The 24,467-nt window shown below is 37.1% G+C and overlaps 1 protein-coding gene across 1 annotated transcript in view; it reads left to right on the forward strand.

Annotated features, from left to right (window-relative positions):
- The window catches only part of DMD (dystrophin), a 2,326,146-nt gene that overhangs the window by 543,779 nt on the left and 1,757,900 nt on the right, over window positions 1-24,467 (forward strand). The window contains exon 5 of the mRNA XM_036270045.1: window positions 21,540-21,632. Within this exon, the coding sequence (XP_036125938.1) occupies window positions 21,540-21,632 (93 nt within the window). The remainder of the gene's footprint in view (window positions 1-21,539; window positions 21,633-24,467) is intronic.

Consider the following 24,467-nt stretch of genomic DNA (forward strand, 5'->3'; position numbering starts at 1 on the left):
GAGTCTACCAAGTGGTTATGCTTGTCTATGCACCAGGTCAAGATAAATTGTATTGATGAGGGGGGGAATGCCCCCCATCTTTCTTTAGTTCTTATGGCTGTGCTAAAATAAAATAATAAAATAGACACAAGACTAGATTAGTAGGAGATAAAACAATTTAATATGTGTGCATGGGAGAATGACAATATGATGCTCAGATCTTAAAATGAGGCTCAAAGAAATGATCAAACCAGGCAACTTTCACCTTTGTAAGCTTTTTAGACCAAACCCCCTCCCCCCGAAATAAAGGAATAAATTTGTGAGAAATTGACAGGACAGAGAAAATTAGTGTTCATTAGAAAGGTATCTAAGCCAGGTTCAGTATTTATTAGTGAGGAATCTAAACAAAGTTTGGCCTTGAGTAGTAAATTACAATGCTTGTTTAAATAAGCTTCCCACTCTGAATTCTTTTAACTACTGTGATAAGGTGGCTCCTAGCCCGCAGAAGCAGGGAGGGCACCTATCACATGGGAGATTTATCTCCTGCTTTCAGGGAACAGAGAGGTCAGGGTTCTTATTCTTGCATGGGCAGTTTCTTAAGGAACTCTTATTTTATTATCATTATTTTAAATTAGGTTTTTTTTGTCCAGCTGGAGTGGCTCAGGGGATGGAGCGTCATCCCATCAAGGGGTTCGATTCCTGGTCAGGGCACATATCCAGGTTGTGGGCTCGATCCTCTGTAGGGGGCATGCAGGAGGCAGCCAATTGATGTTCTCTCTTATCGACGTTTCTCTCTCTCTCTCTCCCTTTAAAAATCAATAAAACATACATTTTAAAATAACTTTATTGATTTTATTAGAGAGAGAAGAAGGGAGAGAGATATATGAGATAGAAACATCGATGAGAGAATCATCAATCAGCTGCCTGCTACACACTCCCTACTGGGGATCGAGTCCGCAACCCGGGCATGTGCCCTGACTGGGAATTGAAGTGGGATCTCTCAGTCCATGGGAGGACGCACAATCCACTGGCCCACACCAGCTGGGCAAGGAACTTTAATTCAAAATAGTCAATACACCATTGTGGATACCTTGGGGTGGCCTGCTTGGGCTCCAATAGTATCCACAGCTTCCATTTATTTGTGACTGGTTGAAGTTTACAGAGCAAATTGCAGAAAACATGAAAACATCTCTCATATTGCCATTCTATCATTCCTTACTCTTCTCCACTCTTGTTTGTGAGTAGTTTCCTTCACCAGGCATTCTGAATTCATTTATACAGGTCTTTAAGCCCATCTTCTCTCAAATGAAAAGAAATATTTACTGGGTCATTTAAACTTATTTATTGATAGATTTTCCCCCCTTAGATATGACAAAGTTCTAGTCAGTGAGTTTTCTCTATCAGAGATTTGGATTTTAATCACTTTATGTACAGTTGAATAATGATTTTTTTCCACTGGTAAAGGAATTTAGCCATTAAATGTCTGGTAGGGAGATGTAACCGTCTGTGGTGTTTTAAATTTCTGTCCATATGCATTATGTTATGTGTCTTCTATTGATTGGCTGATCTCTGTTTCCTCTCCCAAGATTTCCATGTTTATACTTTATGAATCTCAATGTCTTTTTTTTTTTTTTTTATCCTCACCCGAGGACATTTTTTCATTTTTTGTTCAGATAGAGTGGGAGGGAGAGAGAGGAAGAAAGAGAGAAAGAAACATCGACGTGAAAGGGACACATCGAGTGGCTGCCACCCGCATGACCCAACCAGGGCCGGGGACAAACTGCAACCGAGGTACATGCCCTTAGCGGGAACTGAACCCGGGTCTCTCTGGACCACAGGATGACACTCTAACCGCTGAGCCAAACCAGCCAGGGCTCAATGTCTTTTTTAAATTAAATGTATTGGGGTGAGATTGGTTAATAATAACATTATATAAGCTTCAGATATATATCTTTATATTCTACTGTGAGCCCACCACTTGAACTCAATCCCTTTTTGAAGTCACAGAATGCACTCCTCCGTTATTGAATGTTGAAACACTTCCTGGGCATATACCAGGACTTTACTGATTTAATGTTAGCTGACACAGTTGTAGATCTCATAATTATGTTCAGTGCAACACTCTCATCAATTGTCTATGACAAAGTGGCAATTTTTTACCAAGTAATTTCAATGTATAATGTGAGATTGCACCAAGCAAATAAGATCATTGTTATACATTATTAAACCACAAATCCAAAGTGAGCATTTAAAAAGCCTAGGGTGAAAATTTAAATGTCAGCTATGTTCAAATATTCACTTAATCTCATCATTTAAAATTGTCACTGAATTAGATTGAATGGTTGTCAAATGTCACTGATCTGAAAAATGATATAGTGTTCACTTTTCCTGGCATGTGATCTTAGATAAAGAGGATTCTAGTGTTCTTTAAAACTAGCATTTTATGTGTCCTTTAATTATTCAGAAACTTAAATAGCTATATAATATATATTTTGGAGTACGTCAGAACTTGATATCTTGACCCAGTATAAACTGCTTCCATTTATTACTCACAAAATCCAGTGTTTGAATATAAATTCCAAATTTTTAAGTTAATTTATGTTAGACAACTATTATTTCTTATTCTAAATTTTCAGTCCACTAAATAGATCTATAATGTCTGTACCTTATATACTTTAATTCCAAGGATCCAAAGAAGTATATCCTTTATTATTATTTTATTTTTTTATTGTTGTATGGAGGTGTCCCCCATTGCCCCCTCCTCTGGGTTCCTGCCCCACCCCAGGCCTTCACTGTCCTATTGTCTGTGTCCTTTTAACCCTGTCACTCACTAACTGCAGGATATTTGTCAAATGATTCCATGACTTTGGTTCTACTTCGCCACCTGTGAAATGTACTAATAGAAATAAGTACGAAATGTACTTATTTCAAAATACTCTTTATGGAGTACAAACATATATACAAGCATATCTTGTACACTTTAATATTAGATATGATGATATGAAATTATTACTCTTCAAATGAAGCTAGTTCTCATGTAAAACAATTTCATAAGATGAATTGTTTATCTTCCCCTACCCCCAGTGCATTTCTTACATCAAGGAAAAATAGTATGTTTTTTTCTTGTATATTCAACTTAAAATTGAGGTTGCCATTAACCTATAATTTGTACACATGGAGATTTTTTGGGATCATAATAATATGGCTACAACCTGTATTTAATTTAAATATTTTTCTTATTAGAGTGAAAGTTAGTCAGGTATCTTAAAATTTGTTGCTGCTATTGCCAAGTTTCTCATTCTTGAAATCAATAAATATGGCTCAAGATTAGAAAGCTGTGGCTATATAGGGTTCTTGATGTCATTAAAGTGGCATTCTGTGTTACTAGGTATAGGATATTTATAAATATTCTTATATTTATAAAAATTGTATTATAAAAGTTCAAGTTAAGTAATACTATATTGAAAATGTATACATCTTTTATGTTATTTTATGTTGTGAAATTATTATTGAGGACAGTGTCTATTTTATCAAATAATGTTCTCTAGTATATAATATTCCACCTAAAAATTTTGCTTAGTTTAGTTATAAGAGCTACTTTGCCAAAAAGTTTAGTTCTGAATTTTATGTTCAATATTAGTACTATATTAAAACTTCTATTTTGATATATTTGTTTTAATTTTCTTTCACCCCTTTAATGTTTATATTTTCTTAACATTATGGATTTTTAAAATTAACTGCTTCAAATCTTTATTGTCACAGAAGCAGTGTATAAGCAAGTAAAAACACAGTTCCATTAAAAAGAATTAGCATATGATCATAAACACATTCAAAATATAAAGCATTTTTAACTTATTTCACTGGTCTAAGCAATTGGATAAAACAGTCCATTTTTAAAGTCTGTCTGTCCTCAACAGTTAATATATGGTATATGGTGGATGGTCAAAATATTTAATAAATGACTAAATATATAAAGCTTAATCATCGAAGTTAGGGATAATATCTTCCTAGTGAGTACCCAGAACCAAGTCTTTTTTATGTATTCTAGGTCAAAATGTGCTTTTTAAAGGTAGTTCCCAATGTAAATGTCTATATTTGCATAAAGTAAAAAATAATCTTTGGAATATGGAGATGTGAGAGGGAATAAGGAAAACTTGCCAGTGCAGAGCCAGTCCACAATGGCCAGTGCAGCTCACCCTTTAGTCGTATATATCAAACTATTCATCATTTAATAATAAAAGATTCAATACATGAACCTCTCAATGGGACAACAAAGGTATGATTTATGCCCATAAGTCTTAACATTTTATATAAATCTTAAACACAGTTATAAAAGCACATGCTGCAGGGCAGTGAAACTACTTTGCTTTCCCTGCCTTTCTGATCTTTTAAATGCATTATATTTGGAAGGATTATATAAACACTTGAGGGGTTTTTCTTCAATACAGAGAAGTCTCTTTAGTTTGACTACATGATGGCAGATGTTTTATAGATGTTTTATGTTTTATGGAAGTTCTTTTTAAATTGTCTTTAAAAAAATTCTATTTGTCTAGAATAGAAGGAAATTTTCAGTTATAAACCATTTATGAGAAATAAATGTATAGGTATGAAATAACCAAATAAATGGAAGTTAGAAGTATGTGCATGAGGTCTAAGAATCAGGACGGATCTTTATATAATAAATTCCAATGCATGGTATTTTGCTATTAGTTATTGTTTAACATCCTACTTAAGGAAATCCACCCAAACTTTTAAAGATGATATTTATGGTTCCTTTCATAATCTTGGTGTTCCATATGAAGTTATTTTATAAGATTTAGTTTGTATCATTTTTCATTTATGATAATAAATGAAAACTCATTTATTAAACTCACATACCAAAACTGATGAATAAAACACTGGTTTACCATTATCCCTACACCTTCCCTAATTTAAAAAATTCTCAGATTATATTCTGCATATTAAGGAACAAAAGTATTCCTCCTTAGGATAAATCTTGAAATCTGAAGTGATCCTGAAGAACCACATCCTTTGAAACAAATGTGAGGAACCTTGTAGCCCTAACCTAACATTGGTTGGCTGAAGGTTACAGGATGTGTTTTCATTAGTGCCTGTAGCTCTGGAAAGTCATTTTTAGCGGTTATATAAAAAGCATCAAGTAGCAAATACCATTTATGGGAAAATTGATGGTTCCCTATTGAATGACATAGACCTTTCTACAACATCCAAGTCCAAGTTAGAACTGCAGATGTGGACATCCAAGATGGCAGCAGGGTATGCGGATGTTACACGCACCTCCTTCTAGGACCAAACTAGAATTAAAACTAAAATATAGAGCAAGCAACCTGAATAACCAACTGAAGACTAGTTGAAGAGAAGTTTTATAACCAAGGATTTACAGAAGAACCACTTTGAGATTGGTAGGAAAGGTGGAGACATGAAAAGGGCTGGCTCCACTACCATGGGCAGCAGCTGAGATTCTGGAGGGACATCTCAGCTGCAGGGTTTCCCCCTGAAAAGAGTGGGGTCTCAACCCTAACTCGGGCTCCCAAGCCCAGAGTACCAGAGCCTGGAAGAGGTGCCCACATAACGTCTGGCTGTGAAAGTCAACCAGGATTCTGTCTGTCAGGGAGAGACAAGAGTCTGCTAGAGACACAGGCACCCTCTTGCAGGGACACGACACAAAATCTAGTTCACAGCCACTCACCCTGGGCTCCGGCAGAGGGAGAGTGGAGTGGACTAGAGTCATTTGAGGAGAGACTGGGGTTTGTGGCTCTGGTGAGAGAGCTGAAGAAATAGCTGCCAGGATCCCTGTGCTGGCATTCTGCCACATTGCAGACACCATCTTTCTTGAGTGGAGCACTCCCCTCTGTATGGCATTCGCCTAGGTGAAACCAATAGACTGACCCTCTGGACTCTCTGTTGCCCCATCCTGCAGAGCTTGCACCCTGCTGAGGAGTCAGGAGCTTGGGCCTAGGTATAGAGGTCTGGGCAGAGTTGAGGGTATCAGTGACTGAGTTGTATGGCTTTGAAGTGGGGGCCATTCCTTCACTTTCCTGTGAACCTGACTGGTGCCTCCTCATCATGGGAGATCTGTTAGCCCCACTCTCAGAGCTCTCATCAGCTCCAACCTCCAGATTCCCGGTGGCACCACCCTGCTGAGGTCTCGGCAGAATCCAGGACAGACTGAGTTGTGTGGCTCTTGGACAGGCACCATTACCGAAACTTTACCTCAAGCCTGACGGGCACCACCTCCTCATGGAAGGTCCACTAGCCCCATCCTCCTGATCCCTGGCAGTCCTGCCCTGCTGAGGTTAGGCTCTGGGCAGATTTTCGAACAGACTGAGTTGTGTGGCTTTAGGACAGGGGCTAATTTTCCCTCACACACCTGACTGGTGCAGAGCCTTCCCTTCACATGGCCAAATAGTGATATGTTTGTGCCTGATAAATTCTGCTGGCCTCACCCTACGACTCCCTGAGACCTGTCCCCACCACAGATGTGTGTGAGCACCTAGCAGGTGACAGTTAGACTTGGTATACCCGGGGATATTTGCTGACTGGCCTCAGACACAGCACCAGCAGAGAATTTGAACCTCTGTCAATCTGGTGAACATCACTTGCCACTACCTGGTGACTGACTGAGAACCTACCTCATGCAAATCAAGTACTGTCAGAGGCTCTTTCAGTGACAGAGCCTAACAGGTAGCCGACAGGTGGAGGCAGGCAAGAGCAGATATCAAAGTACCTTGGGCCATTTGCTGACCTGCCCACAGGCCCGGTGCTAGTAAAAGCTGGCCTTGGTATGCAGCTTGGTCCATCCTGCGCACATGCAGGCCCGGCAGAAGCAGCTACAAACTGCATCACTTTGTAGCTTGAAACAGGTTACCCAGGGCCAGTCATAGTCAGCATCTGACATTGGCCTGCATCACAGTGCCTCCCAAGAGGGCCCGGCACCAACATACCCAGTGGCCAGCTTCAGACATCAGAACAGGATCCAATAAGATTTACAAGCAGCATATCCAAAGGGAGATACCAGCAGGCACCAGACCCTGCTGAGGGAAAGTCCGCTTGTGTGTCAGCATGAATAGCAGCTCATAAACTATGGTTGGAGTGGATCCTCACAGGCAGCCAGCCTGACGGGCGACCCCATGCACAAATGAGCCAATAGTAATCAACACTCAATAATAACAGGATAGTCCATGTAACCCACACAAGAAACACCCAGCTCAGGTGATCAAAGAGACAGTGCCACTGGGTCCCAAAGGACACCTACTACATAAGGCCACCCTACCAAGACTGAGAGTCATAGCAGAACTACCTGATACATAGAAAAAACAAATGCAAAGAGGCAGCCGAAGTGGGGAGACAAAGAAATATGCCCCAAATGAAAAAACAGGAGAAATTTCCAGAGAAAGAGTTAAAGAAAATGGAGGCAAGCAATTTATCAGATATAGAGTTTTTAAAAAAGTCGTAATGAGGATGCTCATGGAACTTAGTGAGAACTATAACAGCATGAAAAAAGGACATAAAAACCATAAGCAAGAACCAGTCAGAAATGAAAAGTATAATATCTGAAATGAAGAATACACTAGAAGGAATAAACAGTAGGTTTAATGAAGTAGAGGATCGAACCAGTGATTTGGAAGACAAGGTAGCAGAAAGCATCCAATTAGAACAGCAAAGAGACAAAATAATTTTTAAAATGAGGATCGTGCGGGACCTTTGTGACAGCATGAACTGTAACAACATCTGTATCATAAGGAGTACCAGAAGAAGGAGGAGGAGAGAGAGAGCAGGGGATCAATAAACTATTTAAAGAAATAATGACTTAAAATTCCCCTAACATGGTGAAGGAAAAAGACAGACAAGTCCAGGAAGCAAAAAGAGTCCCAAACAAGATGAACTCAAAGAGGCCCACACTTGAAATCATAAGAATCCTAGAAGAAAACATAGGCAGTAAAATCATAGACATTCTTCGTAGCAATATTTTTTCTGACATATCTCCTTGGGCAAGGGAAACAAAAGAAAAAATAAACACATAGGACTATATCAAACTAAGATATTTTGCACAGCAAAGGAAACCATCAACAAAATGAAAAGACAACTCACCGAATGGGAGAACATATTCGCCAATGATACATCTCATAAGGGGTTAATATCCAAATTTATTAAGAACTTATAAAATTCAACACAAAAAAAACAAACAATCTAATCAAAACATGGGCAAAGGACATGACTAGGCACTTCTCCAAAAAGGAGATATAGATGGTCAGTAGACATGTGAAAAGATGCTCAACATCCCTAATCATCAGAGAAATGCAATTTAAAACCACTGTGACACCACCTTACACCATACATGAGAATAAACTCAAAATGGATAAAAGACTTAAATGTAACTTGTGAATCCATAAAAATTCTAGAAGAAAATGTAGGCAACAAAATCTCAGACATCATACACAGCAGAATTTTCACCAATGCAACACCTAAGGCAAGAGAAACAAAGGATAAAATGAACGCATGGGACTACATCAAACTCAAAAGCTTCTGCACAGCAAAGAAACAACCATAAAAACGGAAAGGGATCCCACTCTATGGGAGACCATAATAGCCAATGATGCATAAGATAAGGGGTTAATTTCCAAAACATATAGAGTGCTCATACAGCTCAACAAAAGGAAGACAAAGAACCCAATTAAAAAAATGGGCAGAGGACCTAAATAGACAGCTCTCCAAAAAGGACATACAAATGGCCAAGAGACATATGAAGAAATGCTCAACATCTCTAATCATCAGAGAAATGCAAATTAAAACAACTATGAGGTATCACCTCACACCTGTCAGAATGGCTGCCATCAACAAATCATCAAACAACGAGTGTTGGTGAGGGTGTGGAGAAAAGGGGACTCTAGTACACTGCTGGTGGGAATGTAGACTGGTGCAACCACTGTGGAAAACACTATGGTATTACCTCAAAAAGTTAAAAATTGAACTGCCATTTGACCCAGTGATCCCACTTCTAGGAATATACCCTAGGAAACCTGAAACACCAATCAGAAAGAATATATGTACCCCTATGTTCATAGCAACACTATTTACAATAGCTAAGATCTGGAAACAACCCAAGTGTCCATCAGTAGATGAGTGGATTAAAAAGCTGTGGTACATGTACACAATGGAATACTATGCAGCTGTAAGAAAGATCTCTTATCCTTTGAGATGGCATGGAAGGACCTGGAGAGTATTATGCTCAGCGAGCCAAGCAGAGAAAGACAAAGATCACATGATCTCACTTATTTGTGGAATATAATGAACTAAACATACTGCTGAACAAAATTAACCCAGAGACATAGAGGTGGGGTACAGACTGACAGCCTCAGAGGAGGGGGGGTTGTGGGGAAAGAGATAAACCACAGAACTTACATGAATGTATGCATGACCATTGAACACAGACAACAAAGCTATCCCCCAAAGGGATGGGGCGGGGGCGGGAAAGGGATGGGGCGGGGGCGGGGGAGGAGGAGGAGGGTGTCAATGGGAGAAAAATGAGAAACATCTGTAACAAAAACACATTAATAAAGAAAACACTATGAGATCACCTTACACCTGTCAGAGAGGCTATCATCAATAAATCAACAAACAAGAGTTGGTATGGATGTGGAGAAATGAGAACCCTGGTGCACTGTTGGTGGGATTGCGGGTTGGTGCAGCCTCTGTGGAAAGCAGTATGGAGTTACTTGAAAAAATTAAAAATGAAACTGCCTTATGACCCAGCAATTCTACTTCTGGGAATATATCTGAAGAAAACAAAAATACTAATTTGAAAGAATATATGCACCCCTATGTTCATTGCAGCATTATTTATAATAGCCAATATTTGGAAACAGCCCAAGTGTCCATCAGTAGATGAATGGATGAAAAAATCCATGGGATATTTACATAATGAAAGACTACTTGGCCATAAAAAAGAAGGAAATGGTTCCTTTTTTTTTTTGATAGCGTGGATGGACCTGGAAAGTATTATGCTAAGTGAAATAAGCCAGTCAGAGAAAGACAGGTACCATATGATTTTACTCCTATGTGGAATCTAATGAACAAACGAAACTAACAAATACAAATAAAACTGACTCATAGATACAGAGAAGACTGACAGCTGTCAGAGAGGAGGGAAGTTGGGGGTCTGGGTGAAAAAGGTGAAGGGATTAAGCAAAGAAAAAAACAACTCATAGACCCAGACAACAGTATGGCGATTACTAGAGGGAAAGGGGGTTGTGGGAGGTAGAAAAGGGTAAAGGGGGGAGAAATGGTGATGGAAAGAGATTTGCGCTGTGGTGGTGAACTCACAATACAACATACAGATGATGTGTTGTAGAATTATACACCTGAAACCTATATAATTTTTAAACCAATGTCACCCCAATAAATTCAATAGAAATAAAAAAAAAAAAGAACTGCAAATGCTTCAGTGATTTACAAACGAAAACTGGAAAAGTTTATGGAGCTCCCTCCACCACCAAAAATTTACAAAGCATGAAAATACTTGTCAGAGCTTTATATTCCTCCTAAACTTTGTCAGAGACATCATAGGAATATCACTCCCTTGCTTCTATTTATCTTTTTTCTTTTCCCCTCTTTGCTTTTGCTCTGCCCTAAGCACTTCCATTTTGATTGTTTGACTGGTTATTAAAATTATTTTATGTAAATATTCCTCATTCTAAAGTCACTGTGCACCATTTTATGTTCAATGAACTCATTCTTCTATTCCTTCTGTAAAGCTAATTAAAAAATATAAACTTGTCCAGGTCAGTAATCTTTTTTCACTAAACCATCACATTTCAGGTTGGCTTTAGATCTTATTGTTTTCTTAAATATTCTTAAATATTAAATATATAAATATGTAAAAATCCTTTTATTATAACCACTATAGGGTATCTAAATTTAGATTGTGGAAAATCCTATTGACAATGCTAGATTGCATTCGGGGATAAAAACAAAACCTGGTAGGTACAGCAGAGTGTTTAGAAAATCATGTACATTACAGAATGGTCCCCCTGATATTTCAAGTACCTACCTGGCACCATACATAGTTATTATGGTATTACTGACTATATTCCCTTTGCTGTACTTTACATCCCCATCACTAGTTTGTAACTACCAATCTGTGCTTCTCAATCCCTTCACCTTTTTCACCCTGGCCCCCAACTTCCTTTCTTCTGGCAACTGTCAGTCTGGTCTCTGTATCTGTAAGTCTGTTTCTATTTTATGTAAACTGTAATTGAAAAATAAAAATAAATTAAAAAAGGGAAAAAGCTGGGGAAAAATATAGTTTTTTTTATGGGGAACTAGAAAATTTTCTAGCATTTTTGAAATGCTTTGTCTACTTATTTGTGGAATATAATGAACAAAACAAATTGATGAACAAAACAGACTCAGATACATGGAAGTAGGGTACAAACTGACAAACCTCAGAAGACGGGGTTGGGGGGGAGGGAAGAGATAAAACACGGAACTTATATGCATGTATGCCTAACTATGGCCATAGACAACAATGCTGGGAACGGGAAGGGGGTGCGGGAGATCGTGAGGAGGGTGTCAATGGGGGAAAAGGAGAAACATCTGTAACAAAAATAAATTAATAAAAAAATAAAAAATAATAAAGACAATGAGAAAGTCATCTGTGAAAAAAAGAAAATGAATGCTTTGTCTAGACTGGAATGAATGTTTGTTACACAAGCATATACATTTGTCAAACCCATATAATATATACTTAAAGTTGTCTTGTATAGAGATTTGAAGAATATGTTAATTTTTCTTCAGTAAAAAGAAAATTATCTTCCTGAAAAACAAAACAAAACCTTCGATAAAACAAACATTGCTCTCTTAAATAAGCAATAGAAGAGAATGAATTGCTCTTTATATTCCAGTCATTAGTAAGCTCGTTTTGGAGGTTGAGCACCAGGAAGTAACAGTGCTCTCTGAAATGCTTATATATTTATCATACATTGCTAAAGATATATTGTACACAATTAGATATTTTAGTCTAAGTACTAGTGTGGGAACACAATTCTGTTCAAATTGTGTCCTCACACCTATAAAATGGATAACAAGACTATTTCCCAAACCAGTTCATTAAGTTTCCTAGGTGCATGTTTGCATCCTGTTTGTCCTGACTCAAAGGATGTTTTCCTCAGTTCACATTGAAATATTCCGCTGGAACCACGATAAGTTTCCATTATTTCAATGCAAATGGTGAGAGTTTTCTATCTTCCAAAATTACGCTGGAATAAAACATCTTCCACAGACAATAATACAAAACTCTGAGCCAAACTTTAACATTACTTGATGAGTTAAGTCTTAGGTCTGTTTGTAGGAACTCCTAAAACCAATCTTCATGTGTAGGTGAACTTGTTTCTGCAAAAATTCAATGCAGCTATTTAATTTTCGCATACAATATCAATTTTCACACCTATTCATTTGGTATCAGGCGCTTTCATTCTGCAAAACTGGAAAACATAACTTTGGCTGTCCTTAATGACCTCAGTACTGAATTTCCTGCTATCTGGTGCTTGTCACAACACTGATACACACACAGACACACACACTTTCTCTCTCTCACATCAAGTCCATTTATTAACATATATGTCACATAAATGTCTTTTGTTTTGCTTACCAGACAGGCATAATTATTTGTTTAATACAGGTATCAACATATTCTAGTTTTTGTTTTCTTTTTTCACAGTTATTTAGTAATTAGACTGAGAATCCTTGAAAGGTAGAATTTCAGAGCATCTACTAGAAAAAATATGTAAAAGAAAAGAGAAGGCATTGTGCAGCATGGTAATGATTATTTTATAGGAGTTAGTAATGATTTTTAAAAATATATCATTCATAGCTATATGGTAAGAAATATAGCATTATAACAACTCTGAGCATATGAGAATTTAGAGTCAAAATGGGCTAGACGTTAATAAGAGGCATTCGGTAGTAATGTAAAGACCATGAACAGTCCCCTTCAGGCATGACAGATTATCCCCTTTTGAGTCTTAGTGATTATTAATTATTGATTTTTTCTTTATTGTTATGAGAAAGAGGATGAAGAGGGAGAGAGAGATAGAAACATTGATGAGAGAGAACATCAATTGGCTGCCTCCTGCATGCCCCCACTGGGGATCAGGCCCACAATCTGGGCATGTGCCCTGACTGGGAATCAAACCAGTGACCTCTTGGTGCATGGGTCAATGCTCAACCACTGAGCCACACTGGCTGGGCAACTACTGATTTCTTATAGTCCTTTTAGTTTGAAGAAAAGATGTATAGCAAGAGACAAAACATAACCCAAACAAATAATATTCCTGTCTATATGGTGGTGTGCAGTATTTGTTAATTTAGAGAGAGCTTATTAAAGTACTTCAAGAAGAATTCTCTAGATTTAATTAAGGAATTGTCTCTCATGTCTAACCTGCTTTTAAATCTTGTGGAAGCTTCATGTACCTTTGAGACTCTGTTTCCCTCTTGTAAAATGTATATAAATTAGTATCTCATACTTTTAGTGTGATGATGTGGGCAGACTGAAAGCTGCATTCAGAGAGAACTTTATAGTCTTGATTATTTTAAAAAAGAAATAAAATAATTAAGTCTATATCTTAAGAGATTATTAAACAACAATAATGAAATGTGGATTCAAAATAGAAAATTTAAAATATAGGCTGAATACATTCAAAAGCTGACTTTTTGAATAGATCAACAAAATAGAGAAATCTCTTTTAATCACAACAAAAAGAAATATGAAGAGAATGGAAAATACAGAAGGTTAGTAATGAGAACCACAGATACAGAAGAAACTAAGAAAACACTATAAGCAATTCTGTAAAATTTACTTTGAAAAACCCAGGATATGAATAATTTCCTACCATAATGAAAATTATTAAAATTGATATAAGAATAACATAAAATTAAACTAGAGTAATTCAAAAAACATTGGTAAGTTATTAATCTACCATTGAAAAATATACCATGATTCTTCATATATGAATTTAATCCTTAAAGAATAAATATTTTCTATATTTTAAGCTATATGAGAGCATATAAAAAGACAATTCCTTTGTGATGTCAGAATAACGTTACTATCAGCAGTCAATAAACACAAAATGAAATATTACATGTATAAGAAAAATCTCACTTTTGAATATAAATGGAAAAATTCTATTATGTTGAACTATATGAAATTGATTATAACCACATCTTGCATGTGCTAAGTACTCAGTAAATGTTAGCTCTTAGTTGCAAAGAATTCTTAAAATTAAGAAGGAAAAGAAAACTACCTTATAGGTAATGAGCAAAGCATATTAACAGACAATTCACAGATGAAACTGTAATGGTCAGTTATACAAAAAAAAAAAAATCCAAATGTACTAGGGATCATGGAAATCAACTAAATTAACAATATAATATCTTTTTACTCATCAGACCGGCAAAATGTGCAGCAGAAACACCCATTACTGGTAAGGGAATAGCCTACTCTTACACATTTCTGGTTAAAATATTAAATGCTAAATTCTTTTTATAAATAAATACCTACTAAAATGAAAAATATATATCCCCTTTGATCTAGTAGATCCACTAACAGGGCACTGGCTAAATACTCTATGATAAATCCAAACTATGAAATATTATGTAGCTATTAAAATGAATGAATAAAAGATATTATTGTCCAGCTGGTATGGCTCAGTGGTTGAGTGTCAACCCATGCACCAAGAGGTCACCAGTTCGATTCCCGGTCAGGACACATGCCCAGGTTGTGGGCCAAATCCCCAGTGGGGGCCATGCAGGAGGCAGCCAATCGATGTTCTCTCTCATCGATGTTTCTATCTCTCTCTCTCCCTCTCCCTTCTTCTCTCTCTAAAATCAATAAAGGAAAAAAAAAGATTATTGTTTGGTAACAATATTTAATAGAATCTGAATAATATGCCATTTTGGGGGTTCAGTATGAAATCCCTCAGATTTGTGTGCATGTGATATCATACATGCACACTCACAATACAATGATCATTTAAATAGGGAGAACAATGTGAAAGTTATTTTTAGGTCACATGAAGAAAAACAGAAGAATAAAGTGGGTTAAGCAAAATGGAAAAGAAAACTTGTCTCAAGAAAAACAGGAGCGAGGCATGTGTAAGATGTTACTCATGCATTTGTGTAAAACAATATATTTATGTGGTCATATCTATTAAGAAATAAAATATTTCTAAAAAGAATAAAAAGGAGATTATATACACACACATAAATACATACACACAAACACAGTAAACAGCACAAAGTTTAGCATATAGTTTACCACTCAAAAAATGATGATGGTTACACTTTGTAAAATTTATTTTATATTTTTTTATCCTCACCTGAGGACATTTTTGCATTTATCTTCAGATAGAGTGGGAGGGAGAGAGGGAGGAAGAGAGAGAGAGAAACATCAATGTGTCTGGACAAACTGCAACCAAGGTACGTGTCCTTAGCAGGAACCGAACCAGGGACTCTCTGGTCCATGGGCTGACACTCTAACCGCTGAGCCAAACCGGCCAGGGCTGGTTGCATTTCTTATAACCATCTATGGGATGACAAAAGAACAACTGATGGCAATACAACTTGATCAAGTATGGACCGTTCTTTAGAAAGGAATGATGGTTGGCACTAATTGCAGTGTAATAAGAATAACCCTCTAAAGCACACACAATAGACAACGTATGAGTGAAACCATTTATAAACCATGTCATTTACGCATTGTGACTGAGGGCAAAGACAATCAACCAAACAGTGGTGGTCTGTGCCCTATCGGATCTGATGGTATAGTGAGTAACACTGGCAATAAAAAAGTAAACTGACAAAATATAATTGAAAATCAACAGAAAAATCACAAAAATTAGATTGCATTGCTGTAACTGTCTACAGAATAGCTCCACAAAGATAAGATTTAATACTATGCTCTTATTGTTTATTGAAGGTTGACAAAAGAAATTGCCATATGCTTATCCCTGAATCACTTCTAAAGTTGTAATAAAAGTGCAGTGTGTTATTACAAAATGCACATTTCTTAGGGTTCAGAGTTGTAAAAGAATTTGTTGTCCCTGAAAAAAATTTAAACTTCCTTGTATTTGTTGAAGAGACCTCTATAATTGCTCTTCACTACTTGTTATTTTCCCCAGTGCTTCTAAGAATTGGCCCAGCTTTGTTAAACTGTTCTGGTATTGTTTCTCCACTTCATAGTGCCCTCACCCCTCCCTACTAAAAGTTCCTTGCATTCCTTGAGTTTTAAAGGCTCTTCAGAATCCTTCCCCAGGTTGTTGAACAACTTCACCCCATGCCACATTGTCCCCAAGTACACTTCTTTTTAAAAAAAAAAAATTCTTTTTCTTTATTGATCTGAAAGGGAGAGGGAGAGAGAGATAGAAACATCAATGACAGAGAATATCGACTGACTGCCTCCTGCATGCCCCCCACTGGGGATCAGGCCCACAACCTGGGTATGTGCCCTGACTTGGAACCAAACAGGTGACCTCTTGGTGCATGGGTCGATGCTCAACCACTGAGCCACTCTGGCTGGGCCTGAGTACACTTCTAATTCCCAATCAGGTAATAAATATTCTTATCTTTGTTTTTATTATTTTTAGTCATATGAGGGCTTCTTCTTGACATGCCTTCCCTACCTGTTGCTTTCTTTCTCTCAGTATTTATATTCTTTTTTATAGATTCAATCAATATTGAATACCTCCTCCTCCTTTTGTTTACTCTGCCACAATAATTTATTATTCTCTACTGAGGCTCCATGAAACACAATTGCCTAATTTTTTCCCAGTGGTTATAAATAAGTTTTATAAGAACACATCCATGCACATTTCTTTTTATATTATCTGTGGCTTGTGTGTGTGTGTGTGTGTGTGTGTGTGTGTGTGTGTTTCAATGGCTTTTTATTGTTTACTTAACTGTGGTAAAATATATCTGACAAAGACACCATTTTAACTATTTTAAGTGTACAATTCAATGCCGTTAAGTACATTCTCATACCAAACTGAAACTCTTAAAAAAAATGTTAAAATATATTTTATTGACTTTTTTAGAGAGAGAGGAAGGAAGAGAGAGAGAGAGAGAGACAGAGAGAGAGAGAGAGAGAGAGAGAAACATAGATCAGCTGCTTCCTGCATGCCCCCTACTGGGGATCCAGCCTGCAACTCAGGCATGTGCCCTGATCTGGAGTCGAACCTGGAAATCTCAGTCCATGGGATGATGCTCAATCCACTGATCCACACTGTCCAGAAATCAAACTGCAACTCTTACTCATTAAATAATAACTTACTAATCTCATCTTCCCTAACCCCTAGTAACCTCTATTCCACTTTCTCTATAAATTTGACTACTCTTAGTACCTCATATAAATGGAATCATGTACTATTTGTCATTTTGTGTCTGGCTAATTACAATTAGCATGTTTTCAAGGTTCATCAATGTTGTAGCATATATCAGAATTTCCTTCCTTTTTAAAGATGAAAAATATTCCATTGTATGTCTATCCCATGTTTTGTTTATGCAGTCATCTGTCCACGGACAATTGAATTGTTTCCATCTTTTGGCTATTGTGAATAATGCTGGAACGTTGGTGCACAAATATCTATTTGAGTCCTTGCTTTCAGTTCTTTTGGTTATATGCCCAGAAGTGGAATTTCTGGATCCTACCTAATTTTAATTCGTTTTTATTATGTGGCCTGCTATTAGCTTATGAGCTTTTTGACATTAGGGGGTTCTACTTCACTCTTCTTTATTCAGAGCTGAGCATGGTACCTGAACATAATGGAGATTGGATCTTAGGAAGGGTTTTATGAGGATAAGGAAATGCAGGAACCATCTCCCTGCTCACACAGCGAGGGGGCTCATGAGAGTGGATAGGGACTGCTGTTATCTAAGTGCCTGTTGCTTGCTCTAAATCTCTCCAGGATGATACCTATGACAAGTTCAAACATAACTACCAGCCGTGATTCTCCCTGTGTAAGTCTATTTCCTAAAAACCACATCTTCTCCATTTAGATAATTGAATTTTCAACAATGTATGGTCTGATTAAGTTCTCATTACGATTAAGTTTCAGAAAGCAGGAATATTTTTTTTATTTTGTGCTCTAAGTCCATCAGTGCCTGACATCAGTGCCTCTATTGCTACATGAGGAATCCCCAAATGGAAAGTAGATCATGGTGCTTTCTTGTTCTTGAATTATTAATTTCCAGAGATTGATATTTTTCCTTCCCTAATAAATTCCAGAAATATGTGTATTCTCCTTTGTATAATTAAAGTGAAAATATATATTTTGTTAATCTTCACCTGAGGATATTTTTCCATTGATCTTTAGAGAGAGTAGAAGGGAGGGAGGGAGGGAGGGAGGGAGGGAGGGGAGAGAGAGAGAAAGAGACATTGATATGAGAGACACATCGATTGGTTGCCTCCCACACGACCCAGACCAGGACTGGGGATCAAACCAGCAACTCAAGTAAGTGCCCTTGAATGGAATTGAACTAGTGACCCTTTGGTCCTTGAGCAGACGTTCTAACCACTTAGCAACATGGTCAGGGCTAAAGTGAAAATATTATAGCAAATTATTATTTGCACGTGCAGGATAAATTTATATAAATGCTCGATAATTTCATATTAAAGTATTCATATTAAATACAGCATATTGAATGAGGGAGTATTTGTATGGAATACTCCTGAAACTTAGCTGTCTAACAGAAAGCGTCTGCACTACAGAAATAAGTAGACATATGCCTGGCTGGTGTGGCTCAGAGGTTGAGCACCGACCACCAAGAGGTTCCATTGCCAGTCAGGACACATGCCCAGGTTGTGGGCCCAATCCCCAGTAGGGGGCGTGCAGGAGGCAGCCAATCGATGTTCTCTCTCATCAATGTTTCTACCTCTCTCTCCCTCTCTTTTCCTCTCTCTCTCAAATCAATAAAGAGAAAATATTTAGAAAAAGAAAAAGAAAACAGTAGACACGTATTAGCTCACAATGGCAGTATCAGCTTCACTTTCCTGTACCCAAGAAAGTCAAAGTCTACCTTGTTAACCAGCTTTAGGGACTTTCATTTATCTGCTTCTCAGTAGAACCTTACTGAAATGTCCATTTACATGCTACTTCTCTCTCTGTAGAGTCCATGTGATACCATACTCACATCTAATCTACTAATCTATTAAATAGCTCAATAATATCCTCTACTAGAAATTTTGTGTGGAATTCAACTATGGACTTGTATCTTGATCTTTTATTCTTATTCAAATGATTCTACATTTTTGGTTTAAGCCAACTGACTAATAATTCTTACATAGTTGGGATACAAAAATAATTTAAGTATTTAATTATGCATTGAACCTGCAAATTAGTGTATGTAGGGAGTAATTGGGGGTAATTTGATCATTACATGGAAGGGTAGCCTTTTTATTGTTTTCACTAGGATTTCCAAGATAGTTATTAATTAATAAAATTTAAAAAATTAAGATGAAGGATAAGGAATATGTTTTAGCATTGAGTGAGAGAACAGTGAACTCATCTCACTGAAGGAAAAAACGAGTGGGAAGGACAGATCAGAGTGAAACAGTCCAGGAAGGGTTTAGAGTCAGAGAATGAAAGCTCTAACCGAAATGAGTCTCAGCTGTTTAGTGAAGATATCTAGGGGAGGATGAGTTGAGAACTCTCTCCGGTCACTATTCTCAGGATCCTGAGGGACAAAATGGCAGTATCCTGGAGGCAGCCAGAAGAAAATTCAAACAAAGGGATTAGTGAGTCAAGGATAATAAATTGGGAGAGAAACCTGAGTTACTCCTCAACTTTCAACCCTGCTCTGACAGTTTCACCCCCATTGTATAGCACTTAATCTGAAGTTGCCTATTTGCTTTATTATGCTATTTTCTCCTTTTAAAGTATCCCTGGATGCTTATTTTTTACTTAACCTATACATTTTGAGGTAATTGTAAATTCATGTATAGTTGTAAGCAAGAATACAGAAAGATCCTGTGTACCCTTAACCCAGCTTTATCCCGATAGTAGTATAATGTAAAACTATAGTATGATATTACCATGGACATCAACATTGATAGAATCCACCAGTATTCGTATTTTTCCAGTTTTACTTGTATATGTGTGTGTGTGTGTGTGTGCATGTGGTTTTAGTTCTGTACAACATTATCACATATGTACGATTGTGTTTCATCCATGAGAGTCAAGATGCAGAAGAGATCCATCACCACAAGGATCCCTCCTGCTGCCCTTTTATAAACACATCCATTTACCCTACCCACCCCACTCCTGTCCCTAATCTCTGGCAACTCCTCTCTTCTCCATCCCTCTAATTTTATCATTTCAAAACTGTTATATAAATAGAATCATACTGTATGTGACCCTTTGAGGTTGGCTTTGTTTTCAATCAGCGTAATTTCCCTGAGATTCACCCAAGTTGCTGTGTATGAACAATTTGTTCCTTTTCATCACAAAGTAATATTCCATGGTGTGGATGTACAGTTTGTTTAACCATTCACCCTTGAAGGGCATCTGGATTGTTTACAGTTTTGACTGTTACAAATAAATCTGGTATGAACACTTACTTTTGGATTTTGTATAAACATCAGTTTTCATTGCTTTGGGATAAATGCCCAAGAGTCCAATAGCTGAACTGTATGATAAGCACATGCTCAGCTTTGTAAGAAAATGCCAAATGTTTTCCAGAGTAGCTGTACTATGTATTTTCTGCCATCAATACATGAATAATCCAGTTTCTCCGTATCCTCATCAGCGTTTGATGTTCTATTTTTTAATTTTAGCCATTATAAATGTGTAATGCTAGCTCATTGTGGTTATAATTTGCATTTCCCAAATGGTTAGTGATGTTGACCATCTTTTCATGTGCTTTTTTGTCTGATGCTTCTGTTTAACCTGACTCTGCCTAAAAATGTTGGGTGTATGGATAGGAGATAGGATTTGTCTTAAAAAATGAAGCCCTGCCAGATTTTGATTCCAAAATCCAGTCCTGGATAGAGAAAAGAGAGCTGGCCATTAGCTCCATTGTTTATTAGAATTCTGATGTGTGTTTCTACAGCAAGGGCATTTTAGTCAAATATAGTCACTCCCTATTTATAATAGCATTCTTCTGAGCTAGATAAAAGGACTGATGAAATTTCTTTTCTGTTTCGATTATGTATTAGGAGGCACGTCTTAATTTTAGGCATTCTTTATGAGCTATCATTGTTATACATTTTATTTGGAGATTACTCTGATTAGCCTCTTTAATTTGCAGTAATCTATTGATATGCTAAAAGTACATTCATTTCCTGTCTCTTTGCAAATGTGTTTAGGGGCACTTGTTTGTTACAGAAAATACATTTACAGATGCATTTTGTTTCATTTTTGGATTATTTTTAAAAAGCGGTAATGCTGCTGAGGCTCTGAAAATAGCTAATACAATTACCTTCGCATTTTGTTTTCTTTCCAAATAGACACTTTGACTCCTTCCTTCAAATATTTTTCCTTTATTTTTAACAGGTTGATTTAGTGAATATTGGAAGCTCTGACATAGTAGATGGAAATCACAAACTGACTCTTGGTTTGATTTGGAATATAATCCTCCACTGGCAGGTAAGAATCCTGATGGATGCTTCTTTTCTGGGTCACATGTTGCTGATTCTTGCTTTCATTTTCTCCCCTTGACCTGCAAAGCAAACATGTACATCTCTAACAATACAAAGCCCATCTCCACAGTGCTGCCTTTTAAATTAGCACAGCCAAGGTCAGTGGAAATGTGAAGGAGCAGCAGATTATAAAATAGATTCTGGCACATTTGCAGGAATATTCTTCTAAATTTTATTTCACTTGGGAGAGATGAGGCAAAAAAGACAAACAAGTCTCATCAACAGGGTAAGAAAAACATTTTTCACAAATATGTGTCTGTTATTACATACCTTTAAGTGAATCTATACAGTTTTGTAAAATGGGAAGGTGTTTCTCCTGTTAATCACTATCAAATGAATGAGACTATGAATCTTGTGCATTCTCAATATAAATGAATGCTAATAAAGGCTAGTGGGATATGATCATTGGTCTGAGTATATGTGTTATATATACAAACTGACTTTATAATCTGATTTGAAAATTGCATTTCTTTCTGAACTACCTCAGCATATTGTCTTCTGAATGCCTATATTTATTGGACCTCTGCAAAACAGAGAAAAGGTCATTTGGTTTAGTGTAAAGAATATACATTTTTTCGGTCAGACCAACAGGAGCTTACATTCAACTCCACCATTTAGCATCTTAATGACACTGGGTTTAACACCATCCCTTTCTGGGCCATAACTCCCTCACTGTCAAAAAAGAAAAAAAAAAATCAACGTGTATTTCTTGTCAGGACTAAATGACAGAATATCTGTAAAGCACACTGTACACTGCATCATTTTCATTAGAGATGTATCACATGAATAACTTTGATTGCTTAGAGTTTTCCACTCATATTTTAAGAACTTGAAAAATAATTGAGATGTCTATGTTTTTTTTTACTAGCAGAAATTACTTTTTTATAAAACAGCTTTTTTGAGATGTAATTTATGTATTATAAATTGATCCATTCAATTTATAAAAAATATAAAAAATTAAATAAATTGAATGGATATAAAATGGTATAAAATTCAAATATAAAATGATATAAAGTTCAAAGTATACTGGTCTGGTTAAGTTCTGTTGCCCAAGGCTTCTCAAACTATTTTGACGGTTTAACAGTTGCCCCACCCTCCTCAATTCATAAAAGATTTGGGGATATTTACAGAGTTGTGTAACTATCAAAACAATGTAATTTTAGCACATTGCCACCACCTTAAAAATAAATGTCATATCCATTTACAGTTACTCCCCACTCTCCTCCCCCCCAGCCCTAGGCAACCATTAATCTATTTTCTGTCTCTATATGTCTACATTTTTGGACATTTCATTTCAATGAAATCTTATGTGTTCTTTTATATCTGGCTTCTTTCATTGAGCATAATCTTTTTTAAAAATATGTTTTTATTGATCTTTTTAGACAGAGAGGAAAGGAGAGAGAGATAGAAACACTGATGTGAGAGAGAGACATCGATTGGCTGCCTCCTGCACACTCCCTCTACTGGGAATTGAACCTACAACCTGGGCATGTGTCCTGACCGGGAATCGAACCAGGACCTCTCAGTCAATGGGATGACACTCAATCCACTGAGCCACACCGGTTGGGCTTATTGAGCATAATCTTTGAGGTTCATCCCTATTGCAGCGGGTATCACTACTTCATTTAGTAGGGCTGAATTTTAATTTGAATTGTAAGTGGTCCTGCTCAGAGTCAGACAGCATATAGACCAGAGGTATACATACTCAACTAAGCAGCCTTATTGTTCTTCCACTTGATCCCTATCCCCATATCTTTTTATTCTAAACACTCTGAACGGGCTCAATCCTATTTCACAGCAATATGGGAAGCGAGAGAGAACAATCATAGTGGCTGACAATAGAGAATAGCTCATATATGCCTCAACTGAGCCCAATATTTCCAATTCTGGGCCTTTTTCATGTAGTGAAAATGGTATCACATAAAACCAGCAAAGCAATGTAGGGCTCCCCATCGAACTGGTTTACTTCTGTTGCTCAGTACTTCTCAAACTACCTTGAGAAAAGAACAGTTGTCCCCCTTTTCCATTGTATGTATAAATTATAATAAAACTGAAGAGTTACAAAAATGAAATAAAAAGACACACAAAACCCAAGCTTTTTTTTTAAATTAAATCCTCACCTGAGGATATTTTTCATTTATCTTCAGATAGAGTGAGAGGAAGAGAGAAAGAGAGAGAGAGAAACACTGATGTGAGAGAGACACATAGACTGGCTGCCTCCCACATGACCCTGACCAGGGCTAGGGACCAAACCACAACCGAGGTATGTGGCCTTGACCGGAATCGAACCCGCAACTCTTTGGTCCACGGGCCGATGCTCTAACTGCTGAGCCAAACCAGCTAGGGCCCAAGCCTATTTTTCTTTATCATTAAATTCAACAGATGTAAATAGACTTTGTCAGATTGCTACAGAAGTTTCTAATGGACTATCAATTGTTTTCTTTCTTTTATGGCCTGGTAACAAATGGCCCCCGGAGGGACACCAGCTTACAGAAAATACTTTGTGTTGCACAGATGTTGGTCATGACAAAGCCAGCAGGAGAACTTAGCCCTGAACAGGACCCCCAAAGGCGATTTTAATTGTATTTATCATCAAAACTGTCTCTTATATGTTCTCACCCTTTCTTATCTCCTCAAAAACCATTTTCAACTGCATCTCAACTCACTGCAAGATAGTTTCAAACTAGCCTGTTTGATATTTTCTTCATTTACTTGTGAGCCTGCTCATTTTTTATTAGCATGTGGAAGGACTATCACACCCAGGAATCCCAGAAGGAATGCT

This window comes from Molossus molossus, unplaced genomic scaffold (genome assembly GCF_014108415.1).
Source record: "Molossus molossus isolate mMolMol1 unplaced genomic scaffold, mMolMol1.p scaffold_m16_p_2, whole genome shotgun sequence".
Lineage (NCBI taxonomy): Eukaryota > Metazoa > Chordata > Mammalia > Chiroptera > Molossidae > Molossus > Molossus molossus.